Here is an 18,922-nt window from a genome sequence, read left to right on the forward strand (position 1 = left end):
TGTGGCTTGAACCCTAGTTGTTTCGAGCTGTGCAGTGGGGCGCGCCATTGCCCCCAGGGCCTCGGGCCGAGCGTCCGCGCCCCGTCTGCTCCCGCGTCGTCGTTCCAATCCCCTCCCTAGTTGTGCTAAAAACTCCGGTCGCTGTTGCTGTCCCTCGGGGCCTCCGGCGGCAGGGACTCGGAGGAAGGTCTAGGCTTGGGGCCCGCCCCGAGAGGAGGTGCCTCTCGGCGACGCCCTTCTTCCCAAGCCACCTGGCTCTTGGGCCCGAAACTTGGCCCTGTGTCCGCTGGTTACCCTCTCTGATCGGGTTGGGCGCTTTCAGGAAGAGCCAGCCTGGCTCTGCCCCTCCCTCTGCGGAGCGCGGGACAGAGTTGTGGGAGGAACCGCTCCCCTATGCAGTCGGGCCTGGGAGGTGGCCGAGGTCCGCCACGAGTTCCGGGAACTATTTCCTCCTCCGGGAGGCGGCGGGACACTGGGCGCGGCGGGACGCTGTGCGGCCAGGTGCGCGCAGCGGGACGCTGTGCGGCCAGGTGCGCGCAGGTGAGGCTGGGGGCGGGCAGGCAGCACCTCGTGCATATTCAAGCAGGGCATAGTCCCGCCCCCTCGCTCCCTGGAGCCACGGATTGGCCCGAGCGTGCCTCCCTCCCCGCGAGGCTCCCGGCTGCGCCCCCACCTCGACGGCGCAGGACGACCAGGGGCGGGACGAGGTTCGTGGGGGGCGGGGCCCTGGGGGCCAGGCTCTCGCCCTTTATGTAAATATAGGCTCCGCCCCCTGCTCGCCGCGCCTGAGGTGAGCAGGAAGGAGAAGGCCGCCTAGCAGCCTGTGGGCCCGCCGCAGAGTGAGCGGAGCCGGCGGCGGACTCCGAGGGACGTGGAGGCCTCGGGTGGGGGCCAGCCTGGGGTTCCAGGTGAGGCGCGGGCCCGGACCCTCATAGCCAGGCCCGCACCCTCGGGGTGCCCGCCACTCGGGGCGGGGAGGAGGGGGAGGGCCGGGACCCCTGGCTTCCCCAGGCCCTACCGGGCGAGGAGGGCTGCGCCCAGGTCCGCTCGCCTCGCCCCGGATCCCGTCATTCCGCTCGTCTGGGAGAAGGACACCTGTAGAAAGTGCCGCTGGGAACTTTTCTGTGCCTGATCTGCCCGCGATTACAGAATTCAGGTTTCGAGTTTGCACGATAGCGTTGGCTTTGAGGAACAGGGAAACAGGTGCTCCGCCCGTCTGGGTGTGGGGGTCACTGCAGGCGGAGATGGGGTCCCCGAGCCTCGAGCTCCACGTGCAAGGCGCCTGGCCTGAGAGGCCGGCGCCGCACGTCTCCGGTGGCCCTCTCTCCGCTAGCCGGGGCCGGAGCGCGTTACGTCGGCGGCTTAGCCCCTGCTTCTGCCATCTGGGCCCTCTCCCTGCCGGCTCTTTGTGCCTCCTAATCCCCGGACGCAGAAAGCCCGCGGGAGGGACTTGGGTCTCGGGGCCTTTCTCCGCCTCAGGCGGCTTTGGACACCTTTAGGGAACGTTATGGAGACCCAATGTCTTTTTCACTACCGAGGAGGGTGAGGTTGCGCTGTGGTATGTTGGGATTTGGCGAGGAGTGAAAAAATTCTGTCTTGCCAGAGAAAGTGTGCAAAGTTTGCTCTTGGTTTGCTCGGGCTGGACGGTTCGCAGACACACAAAGCTTTGGCTGTGGGGAGAACTGACTGTAACTGGGAGAGCCGTGGCGTGGCCCCATGAGGTTCTCACCTGAGACAGGTGAGCTTTGGATGAGGTGGGCGGGGCGTAGACTCAGCCCCCTTCCCATGGGGATCCATGTGCCAGATGCACGGCGTCTTAACTTGGGCTCTAGGGATCCTCTGCAGAGTTTACAACTCAAGGTCCTATCAGGCTGTAGAGGGGATTCTGGGCAGGGAGGGGAGGAGGGAGGGAATGAGTGTGTCTGGGAGACAGGAAACCCCAGGTGGAGGAACAGCAGCAGTACAGAAGAGCCCTGGACCAACACAGGGGGAGCCAAGGTCAGAAGTGGCTTTTGAGGAAGACAGGTCTGGAACTTTGTGAACTGAAGCATGAGGATGATCCTGGAAGAGATGGTCCAACTTCTTCATTTTATACACAGGGAATTCAGATTTGGTTTTCCTAAACCATTGGCCCACAGAGCTCACTTATGTCAGTCGGGACTCAAACCCAGCTCTGGGGGCTCTGACCAGTGCTGATTCCTGTTCTCTGAAGTTAGACTCAGCCCGTCTCTGTGGCCATGGGGCCACTGGACAGTGTTTCCCAGGTCTGGGATCATTGTGCATTCCTACTCTTTCTGGAGGCAATGGAGTATCCCCGTTAGCAGCAATTAATATAACTTTACTAGTTTAGCGCTTAGTAATGTTTTAATGTCCAAACATTAAAAGGAAAAAGAAAAAGACCCTTAATCTCAGATGACCCTTGTTGGTATTAAAAAAAAGGTAATAGGACCCAAATGGGGAAAATGAAGTGTTTTAGAAAGTGTAAAATAAGAGGGAAAAAACTTCTCTCTCTTCCCTTGCATTCTTTCCTCAGATAATGTTCATTAAGTTTTTTAGTGTATTTCCAGATTCAAGTGTAGTTTTGAATTGTGCCTTGCTGATTTCTTGCTACATGATCTTGGCTCTGGCACTTAACTATGCCAAGCCTCGGCGAGCCTTGTTTTGACAAAAGTTGACGAGAGGATGCAAAATGTCATAAAGACATGTGACCTGGCACACAGCATGCACCAGGTAAAGGTGGGCTGCTTAGCATCCCCACCAAGCAGAAAAAGCGTGGTCACTTGTCCACCTTTGGGCAGACGCCTGGGCCTCTTGGACCTCCCTGATGGTTGTGAGGGAATTTGACTTCTCTGTCCAGAAATGATGATTTTTGAAAACCTCTAGAGATCAGAACTTTTAAAATGAGGATGTTGCTCCTGGGAGGGCAGAGGTAGAGGTCCGTGGCCTCTCCTAACCTCACCTCAGGTTCCAATAGCCCTTGGTAATTCTGCTGCTCCTTGGAAGAGCCAGGAGTGAGGCCTAATGGCCAGACCCCGCTGTGGGACCTTTACTGGGAGGAGTGTGTGTGTGTGTGTGTGTGTGTGTGTACAATCTAATCTGCTCTACTTTCTGCTCAAGGGAAGGCTTAGCTGTATATATTCTGCATCCTGATGGGTGGGTGGGTAGAGGGAAGCACATTCCTGTGCTTCTCTGTTGTCATTAAGGAGATTTTCTGCAAACTCCATAGTGCCTCCTTTAGGAAACAGGTATCCTCTTCTCCCAGGACTTCCTAGCCCCAGGACTCCCCCTCCCATAGAGAAAGTGGTATGCAAAGCCAGAAAGTTTGGATCCTCTGCCATCAATCTGTGACCCACTGTGTACCCCACTGGAGACACTGAGCATCCCTGGCAAGAGAAGAGTCTCTAGGAGTAACATGGTGTTTCCTGAAGGATCCTCCCAAATGTGTCAGAGGCAGCTTTTGAGACACCTGAATCAGGGGCCAGGGTGGAGGCCGGAGAGGCCTGTGGTCCCTGCGCCTGGTTGGCTGCTTTGAGCAGCCCTGGCTGCCTGGACTCACTTATCCTGAGTACTCAGCCCAGAGAGGCCTTCTTATCTCACACAGGCGATATCATTATCAGGGCTCCTCCTGAGTCAGGCATGCCAGGTCTGTTTGGCAACTTTGTTTTTTCCTGCCCAGGAGTAGTTTGCAGGGAGAAGTGGGGTATGGGACAGAAGATGAGTGTCCGCCATGGGTGCCACGCATACTCTGCCCTTCTCCAGCCCTGGCTCCCTAGGTTTCCCCAGGAGACTCTCCCTTCCCTGTGCCCTGTCCCCATGAAGCTTTGCCCAGCTCCCTTGGGGTGGCCTTCCTCTTCCTCCCCGCCCTGCCTCTCTGAGGAAACTGGCCCTTTGAAGAGTCACCCCACTCCTTCCCCTTCCTAGGAACCACAGTGAATTCTTGAGCTAGGAGAGGCTGCTTCTCTGGGCGTGGGGACAGGGAAGCTGCTAGGTTCCTGACTCTACCTTTCAAGAATTCAGCAGAGACCGGAGACTTTTCTTGAGACACCTAACTCGGTGTTCCCAGGGTTTGATGAGAGGGACATCTGGACACAGGACTGTTTGATTCTAGTAAATAATATTATTATTGGATCTCCTTGCCAAGGAGCTGGGTGTCCTGGAGCCTTGGGCTGAGGCAGGGCCCATAAGGGTATCCCCAGCAGGATGTCAGGCATGACATGCAGCATGGCCTTGGCCTTGGCCTTGGCCTTGGCTGGAGACCTGAGATTGGGGTGGGGGGCGGTTCCCTGAGGGACCATGTGGGGCTACAGCCCACTGCTCTTTGGGGACCATGGCTCCCGACTGGAGAACAGCACCTTTGCCTAATTGATCCCAGTTCGGTCTGAGCTGTTTATTCGTCTATTCAGGTCATCCATGCAAATCATCCACCTTCTCCCCAGAAGGGCTTTGCTTTTCCAGGTACTTGGCCACATGGAATCCGTCACTTCCCTAGAGAGAGGCTGGTGTTAGATTGGAGAAGGGGACTAGGCCCCCAGAATGGAGATGTGGTGGGGATGTGTGCATTTTGACTTTCTACCCCATCCTCACAGGCCTAGGGCGGGAAACCCTCCTTGTAGGAAGAAGCTGGGTGTGGCAGGAGGACCCTCCCAGGGTTGTGGGAGTGGCCTGTGGCTCTGTAGGATGGACAGTGACACCTGAACCCAGACAGGGAGGGCAGGGAGGGCTCTGGCTGCTGACCCTAGGTGGTCCCATGCAGCCTCCTGTGGGCAAGGCCCTTTGCCCTGGGAGAGAGGCTTGAACTGAGCAGATGGTCTGCGGTCAGGTTATTGGGACTAGGACTCTTACTCACTGCTCGGGCTTGAGGGCTCTCAGAATCGGCTATTTCACAAGTAATTGTAAGAATTACATGAGGTGATGCATGTTAAGTGCTTCAAGTAGCATCTAGCCACAGTTCCCTTGTATTACCTAACAACAGCAGAGACAACAATTCTGTGATTCCCGCCCCCCTCTCTGTCTGTGTTTTCCTAGTCCCACCTCCGTGGAGGTGCCTTTTCAGCTAAGGTTTGGTTGCTAAGCTGCTGGCCATGGGCCTGCCTGGCGCCTCTGGGAGATTGGGTTTCCCAGGGCAACTCAGGCACTTTGCAAAGGAGCCGTGGGCATCTGAGTCGGCACGGAGGGGTCAGCAGCCGCCCCAGCAGCTTAGAGGCCTGCCTTACCACTCCCCTTTGTGGGAGGTGCTGGGGTGCACTCACACCCAGCAGATGGAGGCCAAAGCCACACACGGGCCTCACACAGGCCTCACACAGGATGTTGGGGAAGGGAGGGCAGTTTCAGCAGCAGTAGACTGGCAGGAGCATAAGCAGAGAAGAGAGGAGAGGAGAGCTTGGGACTCAACTTCACACTGTGTTTGCTTCCAGAGATCGTGAACACGGGCAGGTGCTAGTGTGGCTCCAGGAGCCTTCTTTCCTTTGGGCCCGAGATACCCAGAGTCATGCTTCTGGATGTAGCCTCTCCCTGCAGATCAATGGAAATGCCCAGGCTGTTAAAAGGACCCCCTAAGGGGCTGGCCCATCACCCACCTCCAAGACAGGCTGGCTCAGCTTGGTCAAGCCTTGATCTCATGAGGACAGTTTAGCCCAGGCATCCCAAACAGTGTTAGTGTGGGACTAGCAATCTGGTCTGGGACCCCCTTCTTCCTTCCTGCAACACAATCAGACCTGCTACTTAGAGCAGAGAACCAAGACAAGTCCCCCGCCATGCATTTATTTTTTTTCTCTGCCGCTACTGGTCTCTGTCCTGAGGGCCTGCGATGCAGGGGTTGGGGGAGGGTCAATATGTGACCCCGCTGCAGGGTCCAGGCAGAGGATGGGAAGGGCAGACAGGGTGAGGTGTGGCTAGCCTGTTGCCAGATAGGTAGCCCTCCTCTTTTATTCCGGGGTGGGCATCAGGGTGTGAGGAGACTGATTCTAGGCCCCGGTATGTTGTGCCAGCCGGCAGCAGCGTTGGATGACTGGAGCAGTGAGAGGGAAGGAAATCGCGGGGTCGGCTGCCCACGGGGAACTCTCAGGCTAGCTCCATGCAGGCAGCACAGACCTGTGGGGAGAATAAGTTAAGAATTAGCCACTGGTCATCACATGTCTTGGCCCTAAAGCCTGAGCTCCGGCCCCCAAGGGAACAGAGAGCAGGGCGGAGCAGAGCAGGCAGCTCAGAGGTAGGTCTGGTCATGGACAAAGTGTGCAGTGGACAGGAACGGAGGCCCGGGTTGGGCAATCTTTAGAAGTTCAGGGACCCGCACCCAGGAGTCTTGTCGCGAGCAGCCCAGGCCCCCTTCTGTGGGTGGGTCTAAAAACACAAAGAAGTTCAGGGGATTGAGAAGGTGTTTCTTCTCAGGAAGACCCCCTGCCAGGGGTCTAGCCAGGATCCTCGGAGCTCCTTCCAGCCCCAGTGACTTTGCCTTAGATCCTTCTTGGTTTCAGACTTGGGAGGAGCTCCTCAGCTTGGGGGGCTCCTGGACTCATCTCTTCTCCCACATCCCTCATGGTGCACAGTACTCAAGTGTTTGCTAACCCCCCGTCCAGCCCTTCCTGTTGAAGCTCACAGCCACCCCACTGGTCACAGCCTGTGAAATAGTAACATCCTTTACCTCCGGCCCCAGGACCCTGAGGCCTGAGGTCACACAGCTGGTCCAACCCACCTGTCTGCTCCCTGCCTCTGCACCCGTGTAATGTCCGTAGCAGGGGGAGTAGGAATGATTCCCCCAACGGGACTGAGTGCCTACTGTGAGCTTAGGGCCACCCTCACAACTGACCACCACCTGGGCCTTCATCCCTTCTCTGTGTGATCCTCTTATCTACCTGCCTGGGAGGCAGATAAACCAAAAGAAGAAAAAAAATCACCAGTAATCCCATAACCCTTCCAGTGTGTTGTTGACTTATGTAAATATTTTTAATGGATTCTACCTGACTCTTGGAGACTGTACCTGGCCATGGTCTCCTGCCCTTTAAATGACTATATGCCTTCCACCATGGGGCTGAGCACCCTTCACCTGTCCCCTGTCATTGGCCGCTTAGGTTGCTTCTGATTTTCCCTAGTGGCCAGCACGACATGGGGGAGGAGGACATCCAAGGAGCCAGATGGGTGCACGTGTCCGGTGGTTTTCGGCACCATTTTAACCAAGGTGCGGTCAAACGCTGAGGGAAGGGGGTGAGAGTGGTCAGGATGGGTTCAGACGGGGAGGCTTTTTGGAAGGTGATTTTTGATACGCTGCTTGAGGGGCAAGAAGGTTGTTTCAGACAGAATTCTGGAGACAGAAGCACAGAGTCCATTGTGAATGCAGCCTGAAGAGGGGCTGAGCAGATGGAGGGGCCAACTCGAGGCCAAGCAGAGGGGACGTGGGGGAGGGGAGGGGAGGGGAGGGGAGGGCGGGCCCCATCAGGTCCCTGCCCAGAGCAGTCTGTGGGTTCCCATGGAGTCAAACTGCGGCTCTTTGCTGGGGCACACCAGGCCCTCTTCCGACCCGCTTCATCTCTCCTTGTTGTCTGTACTCAGCCCCTCCTGGCACACGTGAGCCTGTTCCGGCTGCCTGACCCACCCTGTCCTGAATCTTGCCATGGTTGACCACTTCCTGTCATCATTCAGGCCTGGGTGGAGGTATTACCACCTGCTTTCATTCATCCAGCGTGTGTGTGGGGTGAAACAGGGCGGGAGTCCCTGAGTAGGAAGAAGACCCTTGTGGAGGGTTGCACAGGTAGTAAACTGTTAGTAATAGTTAACTGTTCCATCAGGACCAGTCCTGGGGAGCAAAGCCAAGCCAGGAAGTAGAGGAGAGGGAACGTCAGGGGAGGCATGTTTGAATAGAGGGAAGGGTGGGAGGCAGGTGAGTATCTGCAAGAAAAGCGTCCCAGGCAGAAGGAATTCAAATCCACAGGTCAGGCTCTGGAAGGTTCACCAAGTCCCTCGACCACCTAACCCTGGTCACTCGATCACGTGTCTTCCCTTATTTTCTTGCTGGCTCTGATCTCTATCTGAAACTATCCCGCTGACTGATTGCATACCTGTGAGTCATCACACTCTCCCCTGCAAGGATGTAAGCTTGGTGAACTGGGGGATCTCGTCTGTCTGTCACAGGTGTATGCTCAGTCCTAGGGCAGTGTTTGCTCCGTGCCAAGCACTGTGTCAGGCACTGGCGTTTGGCGCTGCTCCCGCTGCTCCCAGCATACGAACTCTCTGGGCCTCGAGGAGCTGTCCTGGGGGACACTTGGCTTGGAGGAGCTGAGCTGTAGTGCTTAAGCCTTGGCTGTTGGTCCCTTACGTCTCCCTGCCCCACCCCCCGGGAGTGGGCTGAGCAGGTAGGATCTGTTCCGCACCAGGAGGCTCCAGGCCCAGGTTCCGGAAGCTTCTCCTAAGAGAACCTGCTTGTCTGGGGTGAGTGGGGCTGGGAGTTTGCCTGGAGGTGAGTCCAGCCAGTCCCAGCCCTGTCCACCTTCAAGATGGGATGGTGCTTTCTATGCCTTGACCTGGGCAGCTATTTCCGTATCGGGGGCTACACTGAAGGTAAGTTGGAGCGAGGAGCAGATGCTGTGGCTTCCCTGCCTTGGTCCTGGCTCTATCACCCCAGGGCAATGGGGTCCCAGCCCCCATGGAATGAATGGCAGATCCATGCAAGGCCACTCATTCCTACCCAGCCAGACCTCGCCAGCGGCCAGGCCCCTGGCCCCAAACTGCTTGGTTGGCTCCCAGTTGAAGTCATGTGGGAGTGTGTGTCTGCGTGCGTCTGTGCCTTTTAACTGCAGGGGTGTAATTAGGCATCCTCTGTCTTGTCATATCCATCCTTTGCTGCCTCCCAGAGCCCTTAGATTTGGGAATTTGCCAGACCTGGGGTCAAATCCGTGTTCTGCTGGTTCTTCCTCAGTGACCTGGATGAGGTGCCCAGCCTCTGTGGTCTTCGTTTCTTTGTCTGCCAAGTAGGGATATTCCATTCATCTCCCAGGGAGGATCTGGAAGGTGAATGAACATTCAGGATGAGGTTTAGATGCACCTTGTTCTAACACACAAAGGTTTGGTTCAGTGCCTGGTACGTAGCAGGTGCTCTGAGGAGCAGTTGGGTGGGTGGAGTGCCCGCCCCACCCTCCCAAGTGGGCTGCCTCCCACCCTGCTCCACATCCTATCTCCCTCCCTCCCACCTGCACATTTTTCCCCGGGACTGCGATGTTACCCTTGAGCCTCTGTGGGTCCTGCACACAGATAGCCCTGTGCCCTCTTGTCCCCACCCCATGACCTGCGCCAGTCCCTAGAGCAGAGCCAGGTTGGCCTCTCCCTGGAGTCTGCAAGCCCCTGTCCTCCTCCAGGGCATCACTCCCAGCTTCCTCTGACTTCTGACCCACTGACCTGGGTTGGGGGAGAGAGAGCAAGAACAGGCACCCCCAGGAGCCCCAGGCCGATTGATGAGTTGGCGCCACCCTCCCCCACGGCTGGAATGTGAGGCCACCAGCTCAGCTGTTTGTCCAGGAGGCTGAGGTCACTGCAGGCCTGTTTTCACTCCCAGTCCCTGGAGCCTCCGGGACTTTCCTGTGTTTGTTCCCTGAACCTGCTGCAGGGCCTCGGGTCAAGTGGGCACCTGGGAGTCTCCCCACTACCTGTTGATCCTTGGAGAAGTGGGGTTCCTGCTCTGGCTCCCCCCAAAAAGGCACAAACCTCTCATACCCACCCCTTCCCCCACCTCCCTCTAGTGGTGGCCTTTCCAGTGTCCCCAGAAGGTGAGGCGCTCTGAGGTCTGGTCTCTACCTTTTCCCAGCTGGGGTGGGTTTGAATTGCCATAGGATGTGTGTCTCTGCCAGAAAGTTCCCCCAGCTCTGCCACATATGTGCCTCCCATGGTCCTTTCATATGCAGTGTCTCAGCCTGATGGTTAATTTTTATCACCTCCCAAAAAGCTGGAAACTTCAGGGCATCCTTCAGGTCTCAGCTCAGCTACATTCTTCTCTCTTAGGACATCCCCTCCCTCTCCCCAGCCTGGGCCAAGTGCCCCCTGTGCCTCCCTGTCAGAGCACCTAGCACACTGCACCACCCTGTCTTTACCTGCCCGTGCTCCAGAGTAGGCTCCTCGGGGCAGGAACTGGCTCCGCCTCCTTCCTTTCAGAGTCTAGTGCTGAATGAATGAAGCCATTTCCGGGGTGGGCCTGGCCCCTGTGTTTCCAAGGACAGATCCTGGTGTCCTGTGGTCAGTGGGAGGAAGCCAGAAGCGGGAACAAACATGATCCTTCCTCCTTCCCCCAAGGATGATCCAGAAATAGTTCCCCTTGGATTGGGAGTGCATTCTATGGTGGGCAGATGGTTTTGGAGCCTTAAGCTGGTTTCTTTGTTGGGAGTACATTTCTTCTCCCAATTTGCTTCCACTTGGACCTGTGGGAAACGGAGCCTTTCTCAGCGCACCCCAGCACCCCAGGGGAGCTGGAACTGGGAGAGCCAGAGATGGGGGCTGGGGAGGGGGCAGCCAGGAAGCCTGGGGCTAGGGCTGCGGCTGCAGAGACCTCATCAGCCCTGGGGGTGGACCCAGCTCCACTGTGGGTCCCAGGTGTGGAGTGGGATGGGCCAGCACCCCTGACTGTGTGCTCTGCACCTCGCCTGCTCCGGCTCCTAAGCTGAGAGTCCCTTGGCAGGCTTCCCTGAAGTTAGAAGGAGGAGTCTGCCCAGGTGTGCAGACTCCCGAGAGAGTTCTGCTGGGCCCCATTAGAAATGTCCCTGCCTCTCCCCTCCCCCATTTGGGTTCTGACCTGAGAGCCTTTGCATTCCCACCTCCTAACCCATTCTGGAGAGAGGCTTGTGAAGTTTCCCTTTCTGTTTAACCAGAGTTTTATGGGTTTTCAGAAAACAGGTTAACAATTAAGCTTAATTAACCTCAGGGCCTCTGGCCCTCCTGGTTCCTATAAAGCTAGGCTAAATGGCTTCCTCCCCCGGCTTCTCCCGTTGGCTTTATAAGGCCACAGGTGTCCAGGAGCAAGCATCAGAGCATTAGGCAGCCCCGGCCTCCAGGTACAGAGCTCTGTCTGGTTTCCTCTCCTGAAACCGGGAACCAGAACCACACTCCAGGGGTCTGGCCCTCCTGGCCCAGAGGGTGGCTACCTTCGGTGCTAGGGGAGAGAGGCCAGTGCCTCCCTTGCCCTGGTCCTCAGCAGCTCCTCCCCTTTCCCCAGGGGGCTGCACAGGAGCAAGATGAGGCGGTTCCTGAGGCCGGGACATGACCCTGCGAGAGAGAGGCTCAAGCGGGACCTCTTCCAGTTTAACAAGGTAAGGGGAAGCGGGGGACCAACAGGGTGTTTATGTCAGGTTTGAAGGTGTCCCTCTCACCAAAGGCTGGGCTGGGGGCACTTGAGTCGCCTTTACCTGGATTAAGGTACTTACTTGCCACTGCCTGCAATGCCTCGTGGGAATCTGACTTTGGAAATGGGGTCTGGTTAGAGAGGCTTTCCTGGGGAAGGGCAGTAGGATGCCCAGGAGTCGGCACTTCTTGTCCCAAGTTTCTCACTGATTCTGTGACCTCTGCAAGTCAACTCTGCCTCTTCCAGCCTCAGTTTCCCCATGTGTAAAATGGGGATAAAACAACCTGCCCTGCTTACCTTCTCACGAGGTTATTGAGGAGGCTCAGGGCTGGGAAAGATGAAAGTATGTTGAACCCTGCAAAATGTAATAATGTTCCTGTGACGCCAGTTTCCTTGGTGCCCTGGGGCCACAGGCCATGACTGTTCCCTCCCTCCCCAAATTGCCCCCAAAGGAAAATGCAGCTTTCTCTGCAGGTGGGATGCATGATTCCTTCTGACAGGCTCCAGGCCTGGGTGAGTGTGGAAAGGCGCCTGCAAGAAGGTGCCGGGGTTGGCATTTGACCACCCCAACCTTACACACCTCCTAAGGCCCCCGAAAAAAGTGTCCTGTCACTTGAGATCACAGGGAGGGTCCCAGAAGCCTCGCAGGGCTTTCCCTTGGGGGCCGGGCCTGAGAAGGTGACCTATAAAGGGAAAAGGAGCACAGCTTGGTTTATTAGGTCAGAGCCCACCTAGCAATCTGCAGCTGTTAGGGGGTAATTAGCACCTCACCTCTGCTTTGATCTAGGCCTTTGGCCCATGCCTGAGCTTCCCTGCACCATAAAGGCAGACTGCAGGAAGGGGAGCATCAAGATGCTCTTCCCCTCAGGGGTCCCGGGACCCCTCCAGGACATGCTGATGGGTAGGGTTCAAGTCTAGCTTAGCCACTTAGGAGCTAGGTGACCCCATGCCCATCACCCACAGCATAGGCTTGTTATGAGGATTACGTGGAATTAGATCATTTAAGTGCTAGGCAAAGTGGTCCAGGAACATTGGGTGCTGTTTGCAGGGGCTGCCTGCCTCCCAGCGATAGAGAGCTCCCAGGCGCTTGTTTTTGGTGAATCAGGGTCCCAATGTGCTCTGCTGTTTTCCTCTGATTTTCTTGACCTATGACTGTGAGGCCACTGGCTTCTGGGATCAGGGCTTCCCGAAATGAATGCCTCTTCCCATTGGCAGAAGGAAGCTGTGAGCAGGGCTTTTGGGCCTTGTGATATGGGGGTGCATGTGTTATGACTGGGGGATCTTGGGGCCCCTGGGGGCCTGCCATTCTCACTCCCAAGGGAGCAGCCCATGAGTGCTGGGTGCGGGTCTCAGACCCTGAGCATCTGCCACGGGGCCTGGGTGACCCCTGTCGCCTTCCATTGCCCCTGATGACGCTGGGATCTCACACCCCAAAAAGGTGGCCAATTCTAGTGGAAACCGGATAAACAGGCTCAGCAAAGAGGGATAAACCCCCGCCCCAAGTTCCAACTGTGCAGCAGCAGGGTGGGGCTGGGGCGGGGCTGAGGCTGAGGAATCATCCCCCCACTTCCCCCACACGTATTCCTCAAACCTGGCTGCCCCACCCCCAGACCTCGCTGGGGAGGGGGTCTGGAGGCTCCTGAAATTCCTTCCTTCCTTCCTTCCTTCCTTTCATTTGCAAGAAACATGCATTGAGTACCTACTGTATACACAGCCCAGGGCTGCGGCTGTGAGAATCTTAGATGATAAGACCCTTGCCCTCCAGGACTTTTATAGTCTGGTGGAAGGAAGAGGGCTGATGGTCTAAAATTCCACTTCCTGAGAGTAGAAAGGGGGAAGGGGAGAGTCTTAGGGGGCACTGGGGAGGGGAAGAGATTAGTTTCATCTAGGCTCTGGGTGAATGGTGGAGTCAGAAGGGTTGGGATGCCAGATTCTGGAAGATTTGGGAACCTGGGTGGTCCCACCCACGCCAGCCCCACCCCAGTCCCCTCCTCTTCCGTGAGCGGATCTCATTTATGATTCAGAAATGCTAACATGGGACTTTTTGTTTTCCTTTTTTTCAATCTTTCAATTAGAAACAGGTAAACTCAGAGCACTCAAGTGATCTTTGCAATGACTGGAGGGCCCCATAGTGGGGGTGGGGCCCAGGGCAGGAGTAGAGCCGTGTTTCCAACCTCAGCACTATTGACATGTGGGGCGTGTGGGGCCTGCTGTGTTGTGAGGCTGTTTAGCAGCACCCTGGCCCCACCTCTCCAAGACGTAACAACCAGCAATGTCTCAGGACATTGCCCAGTGTACCCTGGCAGGTAAAATGGCCCTGGTTGAGAGCTATTCAGGACATGAGATTGATGAGATCTGGTGATAGAAGGAATATAAAAGGGAAGGGAGGTGGATGTCCTACAGGAGGGGGGCCTCCATCCTGGCTGGGTGGTGGGGCCACGCCCTGGGATGGGAGCCCAGGAGGGGCGAGGAGCAGGGTTGAGGAAAGTGATATGTTTGGTTTGAACAGAACAGCAAAAATGATGATCATCGATTTATCGAGAGGCAATTTTGCCCAGCGGTTAGTGGTGCTGACCCTGGCATCTGGCTACCAGGGTTCACCCAGCTGGGTGACTTTGGACAAGTTACTCATCTCTAAAAGGGAGAGGATAATAGAAGCTACTCCACAGTGTTGGTGTGCGTATTAAATGAGTTAATATATAAGTCGGGCCCTGATTACAGTATCAGCGCATCTCTGTGAATGTTATCTGGCTTGAGGTTGAGTTTGGAGAGTCTTGGCACCCTCAGGTGAGAGCAGGTCCCAGCAGACAGTGGGATATATAGAACTGGAGCTCTGAGCCTTGTATCTGGGGAAGCAGGAAGCGTCTGGTCACTGTTCCAAGAGCTCCATCCCAGAAGCGCTGGACTGCAGAGCACTGTGCAGGGGATATGGGACAGTGGCCCCATCATCAACCAGTCACAAGTGACATACGGACCCTGGCTTCTAAACCAGTGCTGGGCCTCTCCCGCCAGCACTTTCTGGCCAAACTCCTTGCACCCACACCAAGAGATGTCCTGTTTCAGCTTTGGTACCTGGGAAGGAACTGTATCTGTGGACAGATTCTCTGAACCTTCTGCTGAGGACTGATTGTCCAAGGAGCAACTGTAGTTCACCAAGGCTTCTGTGCTAAGTAGCAGAGGGACCAGGGCCAGGTTGTGCATTGTTTGGGGTGGGGACCTGGAGCCAGGTGGCCTGGGTCTAGATGCCAGCTGTGCTGCTTCCTCATTGAGTGACTGCAGACATGTGACTTAACCTCTCTGCTCCTCAGTTTCCTCTTCTGTAAAATGGGCATTATAATAACCCCTACATCCAGACTGGTGTGCTAAGTGAGTTAAATTTGCTTTGAGTGGTGCCCACATATGGCTAGTCCTGAGCCAAGGTCAGCCTCGTCTTCGCCTCGTCCTCTTGACAACTCATAGGTGGGTGGCGGTCCTATTCTGTAGGCAAGGAAACAGATCGAGGAGGGCCCTGGCTGGGAATGAGGACTCCCATCTGCCGCCAGCTCTGTGGTCACAGGCTGGCAACTTAATGTTCTTCTCCTGTGCTGGGTGGTGGCTCCTCAGGCCTGTTGGGAAGACAGAGAAGTCGGCTGGCAGTGCTAGCAGGGCCACTGAAGACCAAATGAGGGGACAGCAGGGGAGGGGGGGATGACTCCAGGGGATGTAAGTTCATGTTAAAGTAAAACCCCTTCCTTAAATCCCTCGAGGCCCTCCCTCCGGTGAAACCCGCCAGCTGGCTGATAAGGGCACCCAGGCCCACCCTCCCCCACCCCCAGCGCTGAACAGTGTGTTCCTGACCAGCTGCCCCTGTCCAGGGCCAGGCTGTTTTGTGTTGGCTTTTGCGTGGCTGGGCCTCGGTGTCAGGTGACAGCCACATAGGGAAGGCTGGGTTGCTGCCACTGTCAGGAATCTGGGCTGACCACACCCAGTATGGGGCAGTGCCTCTCTGTCCCCCACCCCACTGCTGTGCACCCCCTGTGGTCCTGGGCAGCCCTCCTTCCCACCCTGGGACCAGCGCTAGGTACTCCTTGGCCCTCAGTCTTGGGCGGGGTGCCCCCTTGCTGGAGGCAGGGTAAGGGGCCTCGGGCTCCGTGACAAACCACTTTTGCTCTCCCCCTTCCGGGAACCTGAAATGGGGTCCTGGAGCCAGACTGAGACAGACGGGCTTTCTCTCTCACACCAGACTAATGTTGCAGTTTGGCGGCTCCTACCAATCTCCCTTTCCCAGCTCCCTGTCAAAAGAGTTCATTGTTCTCTCCTCCCTTGGCAGAGGTCACCTGAGCCAGGTAGCTGGATGCTGAGCTCAGGAGATATGGGAGGATGGCCCAAGTGGCTGCCATGATTTGGTCAACCTCCTAGCCTGAGCCTGAGCTGGAGATGGCTGGGGTCTCCAGCTGTGAGGGCCGGCCCTGGAATCCCCACCTACTGTTCCAGGCAGAGCCCACACCCCACCCACTGTCCTGGGTGGAGGGATGATTGGGGTTACTGTGTGCCGTGGCAGTCGCACAGCAGGGCACCCCTGGTGCCCTGGGGTTGCTTTCTTTAAGGAAGGTCATACCCTCCTTGCTCCAGGGTCCTGGGACTGTGCCTAAACCCTAAACAAGCTGGGGTGGGGGCAAGACCGGGTTCCTGCCCATGTGGACCAAATCTTCAAAGGCTGTTAGGAGTTGGAGGGAGGGACGCCCAGGGAATGGGAGGGGCACCCGAGCTTGGGAGGACAGCTACTTGACAGTGACTCAGGTGAGATGTTAGCAGAACTTCCTGCTGATGAGTTGAGAGGATAATGTGTGGCTTGAACCCTTGACAAAACCGCAGGCTGTTTTCTCTTTGGCTTGACTTTCCTGCTGATGCACTGAGGTAGAAGTGTCTAGGGCAGCTCCTCGATTCAGTAGGAATATAATGAGCCACATGTGTCAATTAAAATGTTGTCAAAGCTTCATTACAAAAATTTTTAAACAAATGTCATTAATTTTGATAACATATTCTGTTTAACCCAATATATCTGAAATATTCTTGTTTCAATATACAGTCAGTAGATACTAGATTTTTTTTTTTTTGCTTAGTGGTTTTGTGTTTGTTTTAAATACAAACGTGTATTTTACACTTACGGCACATCTCAATTTGGACATTAAATTTTCTTTGGAAATATGTGGCAGTTGGAAAAGATTAGAAGCTTGGTCTGCCTAACTCTAGCCTTTGTTCCTTTGGAACCCAAGAACATACCTGAGAAGTTTTCCAGTAATTGAATTGAGCACCCATTCTTAAATTTAGGTTAATTAAAATTAAATAAAATTAAAAATTCAGTTCCTTGGTGGCACTAGCCACACTGCAAGTTCTCAGTGTCCCACACAGCTCGTGGCTGTTGTACTGGGCATCAAGGCCTGGACCCTCTACTAGCCACCAGGCTCCTGCTGGTGGTTTCCCCCAGGGCCCTCCAAATCCCAGAGGCTTTGGTGATGGGAAAATGCTCTCATCCCAGGAACCTGGCCGAGGCCTAGCGGGGGTCCTGGGGAAGCTTGTCCCACAGGCCATCACATGCCCTGCCCTCCTTTTCCTGGGAAATGTTTACATTCCAGACACTCTGCTATCTCCCCAAGGCTTTTCCAGGCTCTGCATTTTTCACATAGCTGAACAGGAACCTGGGCTGACTGGAGATTGGAGGGGGAGGTCCTGCTGGCACACTTCTGCCCTCCCAGGTATAGCCATTTGCAGGGCAGACTGTGTTCCTGGCAAAGAACCAGGCCTGTGGGGCCCCCACACCTCTGCCTCCCCAGAATAGGCACTCTTGGGAGCCCTCCTCCCTGGGCCGACCCCAGCACAGGGCCTCCTTCTGTGAACCACCAGGCTGGACTAGCACGCAGGCAGCATTTGAGTTTGCTGTGACCTATCACGCCAGCTGTCACCAGGACTTATATCCTTCTGCTCCTTTGAGGCCAAGTGAAGACTGGAGCACAGAGCCTTGGGCCTGAGGAGAGCTGCCTCACTGGGGCAACCTTCTGGTGCAGGCCAGAGTCTTCATGGTTTGAGGTGGGGGGGATCTTTAAAGTAGCCGGCTGGCATCCTTTGTCTAGATCTAATCTAGCTCTGCAGGTTTAGGATCCCCTGCAGTGGGAGTTAAGGGGATAGGGTTAGCTGATTAAGAAACTACCAGGAACCTTCCCGAAGATGGTTTGTTGATCTAAATCTCTAGTGCTTTACACCTGGCCCTTTTTAACCTGTAATTCCACCCCTGGGACATCTGCCTAAGGAAATACTGAGTTGTAGGCCAAGATAGGAGCCCAAGAATGGTCATCAGTGCCCCGGGCGACTGCAAAACCTCTAAAAACAAAGTAAATGTTCAATAATGGAGGCCTGGCAAGTTAGGGCACCTGCACCTAAGGAATAGTCTTCAGGCATTTAAAAGTGCTTTTAGTGCTTCTAACAACCTGGGCTGGCTGTAGGTGGAAAAACAGACTACAGAGCTATACATGTACATATTTATCCATGTGGCCTGGTCCTAATTAGGTCTCTGGGACCTAATTAGCTGGAGGGTATAGCTCAGTGGTAGAGTGTGTGCTTAGCAGGCACAAAGTCCTAGGTTCAATCCCCGGTACCTCCATTAAAAAAAAAATTATAAATAAATAAACCTAATCACCTCCCCCCAACAAAACTTTTTTGTATTTTAAACTTTTTTTGCAACTTTCAAAGGTTACTTTCCATTTACAGTTATTACAAATATTGGCTATATTCCCCGCATTATACAATATGTCTTGAGCCTCTCTTATTCCCAGTAGTTTGTACCTCCCACTCCCCCAGCCCTATGTATTACCCCTTCTCACCTCTCCCCACTGGTAACCACCAATTTGTCCTCTGTATCTGCGAGTCTGCTTTTTTGTTATAGTCACTAGATTGTTGTATTTTTTAGATTCCACATATAAGTGATACTGTACAGTATTTGTGTTTCTCTGAGGTCTCTGGTTTTAAGTAAAGACCCACACACGCCTACAGTCAGACACACACCCTTGTTAGCAAGGGTTACTCCGGTTGGGGGACCACGGGTGATTTTTCTTTTTCAAACTCCATTATATGTTCCAAGTTTTCTACAATGTGTATTACTTCTATAATAAGAGATGAACAGAAGCCTGTGTCTGCAACAGCACTCCAGCAGCTTCCTCTCTGGGAAGATGGTGGAGGAGAACTCACAGTGACAGCAAAGGCCCCTGAGACAGAGCAGGTCTTCAGCACTGGAGGAGCCTTGCTGAGGGACGGCTGTGGGTTCCGTCGGACCCCAGGGGACCACCTGGATCTGTGGTGCCACCAGGCTTCCTGAGTGACCTGGTGCCTCCACTGTGCCAGCCCCCCTGCCAGAGCTTCCCTGCACCCCTGTGGGAGGGCTGGGTGGGTCACCCACATTACGGATGGTGGAGGAACTCAGTCAGAGTTCTCGGAGAACAAGGGGCCAGCATGATGTCTGTGGGAGAGCCATGTGGCCAAGGACTGGGTCAGAAATGGACTGAGGCAGGGGGCCCAGATGGGTCCGGGTAGAGACCTGAACATGACTGAATTCCTCCTTCCTGCTAGGGGTGGCTC

At 55.3% G+C, this 18,922-nt stretch overlaps 1 protein-coding gene and 1 long non-coding RNA gene across 11 annotated transcripts in view; one reads left to right on the plus strand and one right to left on the minus strand.

The window, feature by feature from the left end:
* The first annotated feature begins 753 nt into the window (after positions 1-753).
* LLGL2 (LLGL scribble cell polarity complex component 2) overlaps positions 754-18,922 on the plus strand; it is a 31,362-nt gene continuing 13,193 nt past the window's right edge. For 8 of the 10 annotated variants that reach the window (XR_012499643.1, XR_012499642.1, XR_012499644.1 and 5 more), the window contains exons 1-2: positions 754-908; positions 11,189-11,282. Coding sequence is in view for 7 of the 10 variants with exons in the window: in XM_074343681.1 (XP_074199782.1) it covers positions 11,208-11,282 (75 nt within the window). In the remaining 3 variants the exon portion in view is untranslated. Of the gene's footprint in view, positions 909-7,102; positions 7,175-10,843; positions 11,028-11,188; positions 11,283-18,922 lie in introns of those variants that run through there. The other 2 variants (XM_045513588.2, XM_045513589.2) reach the window with 2 other exon arrangements.
* On the minus strand, positions 5,957-10,820 carry LOC123615616 (uncharacterized). The gene is made up of 4 exons (XR_006723285.2): positions 10,769-10,820; positions 10,074-10,210; positions 8,872-8,993; positions 5,957-6,090 (listed from the first exon to the last, which is right to left on the minus strand). It is a non-coding gene; the product is annotated as an uncharacterized LOC123615616 (long non-coding RNA).

The sequence above is a fragment of the Camelus bactrianus genome, chromosome 16 (assembly GCF_048773025.1).
Source record: "Camelus bactrianus isolate YW-2024 breed Bactrian camel chromosome 16, ASM4877302v1, whole genome shotgun sequence".
In the NCBI taxonomy this organism is placed as follows: Eukaryota; Metazoa; Chordata; class Mammalia; order Artiodactyla; family Camelidae; genus Camelus; species Camelus bactrianus.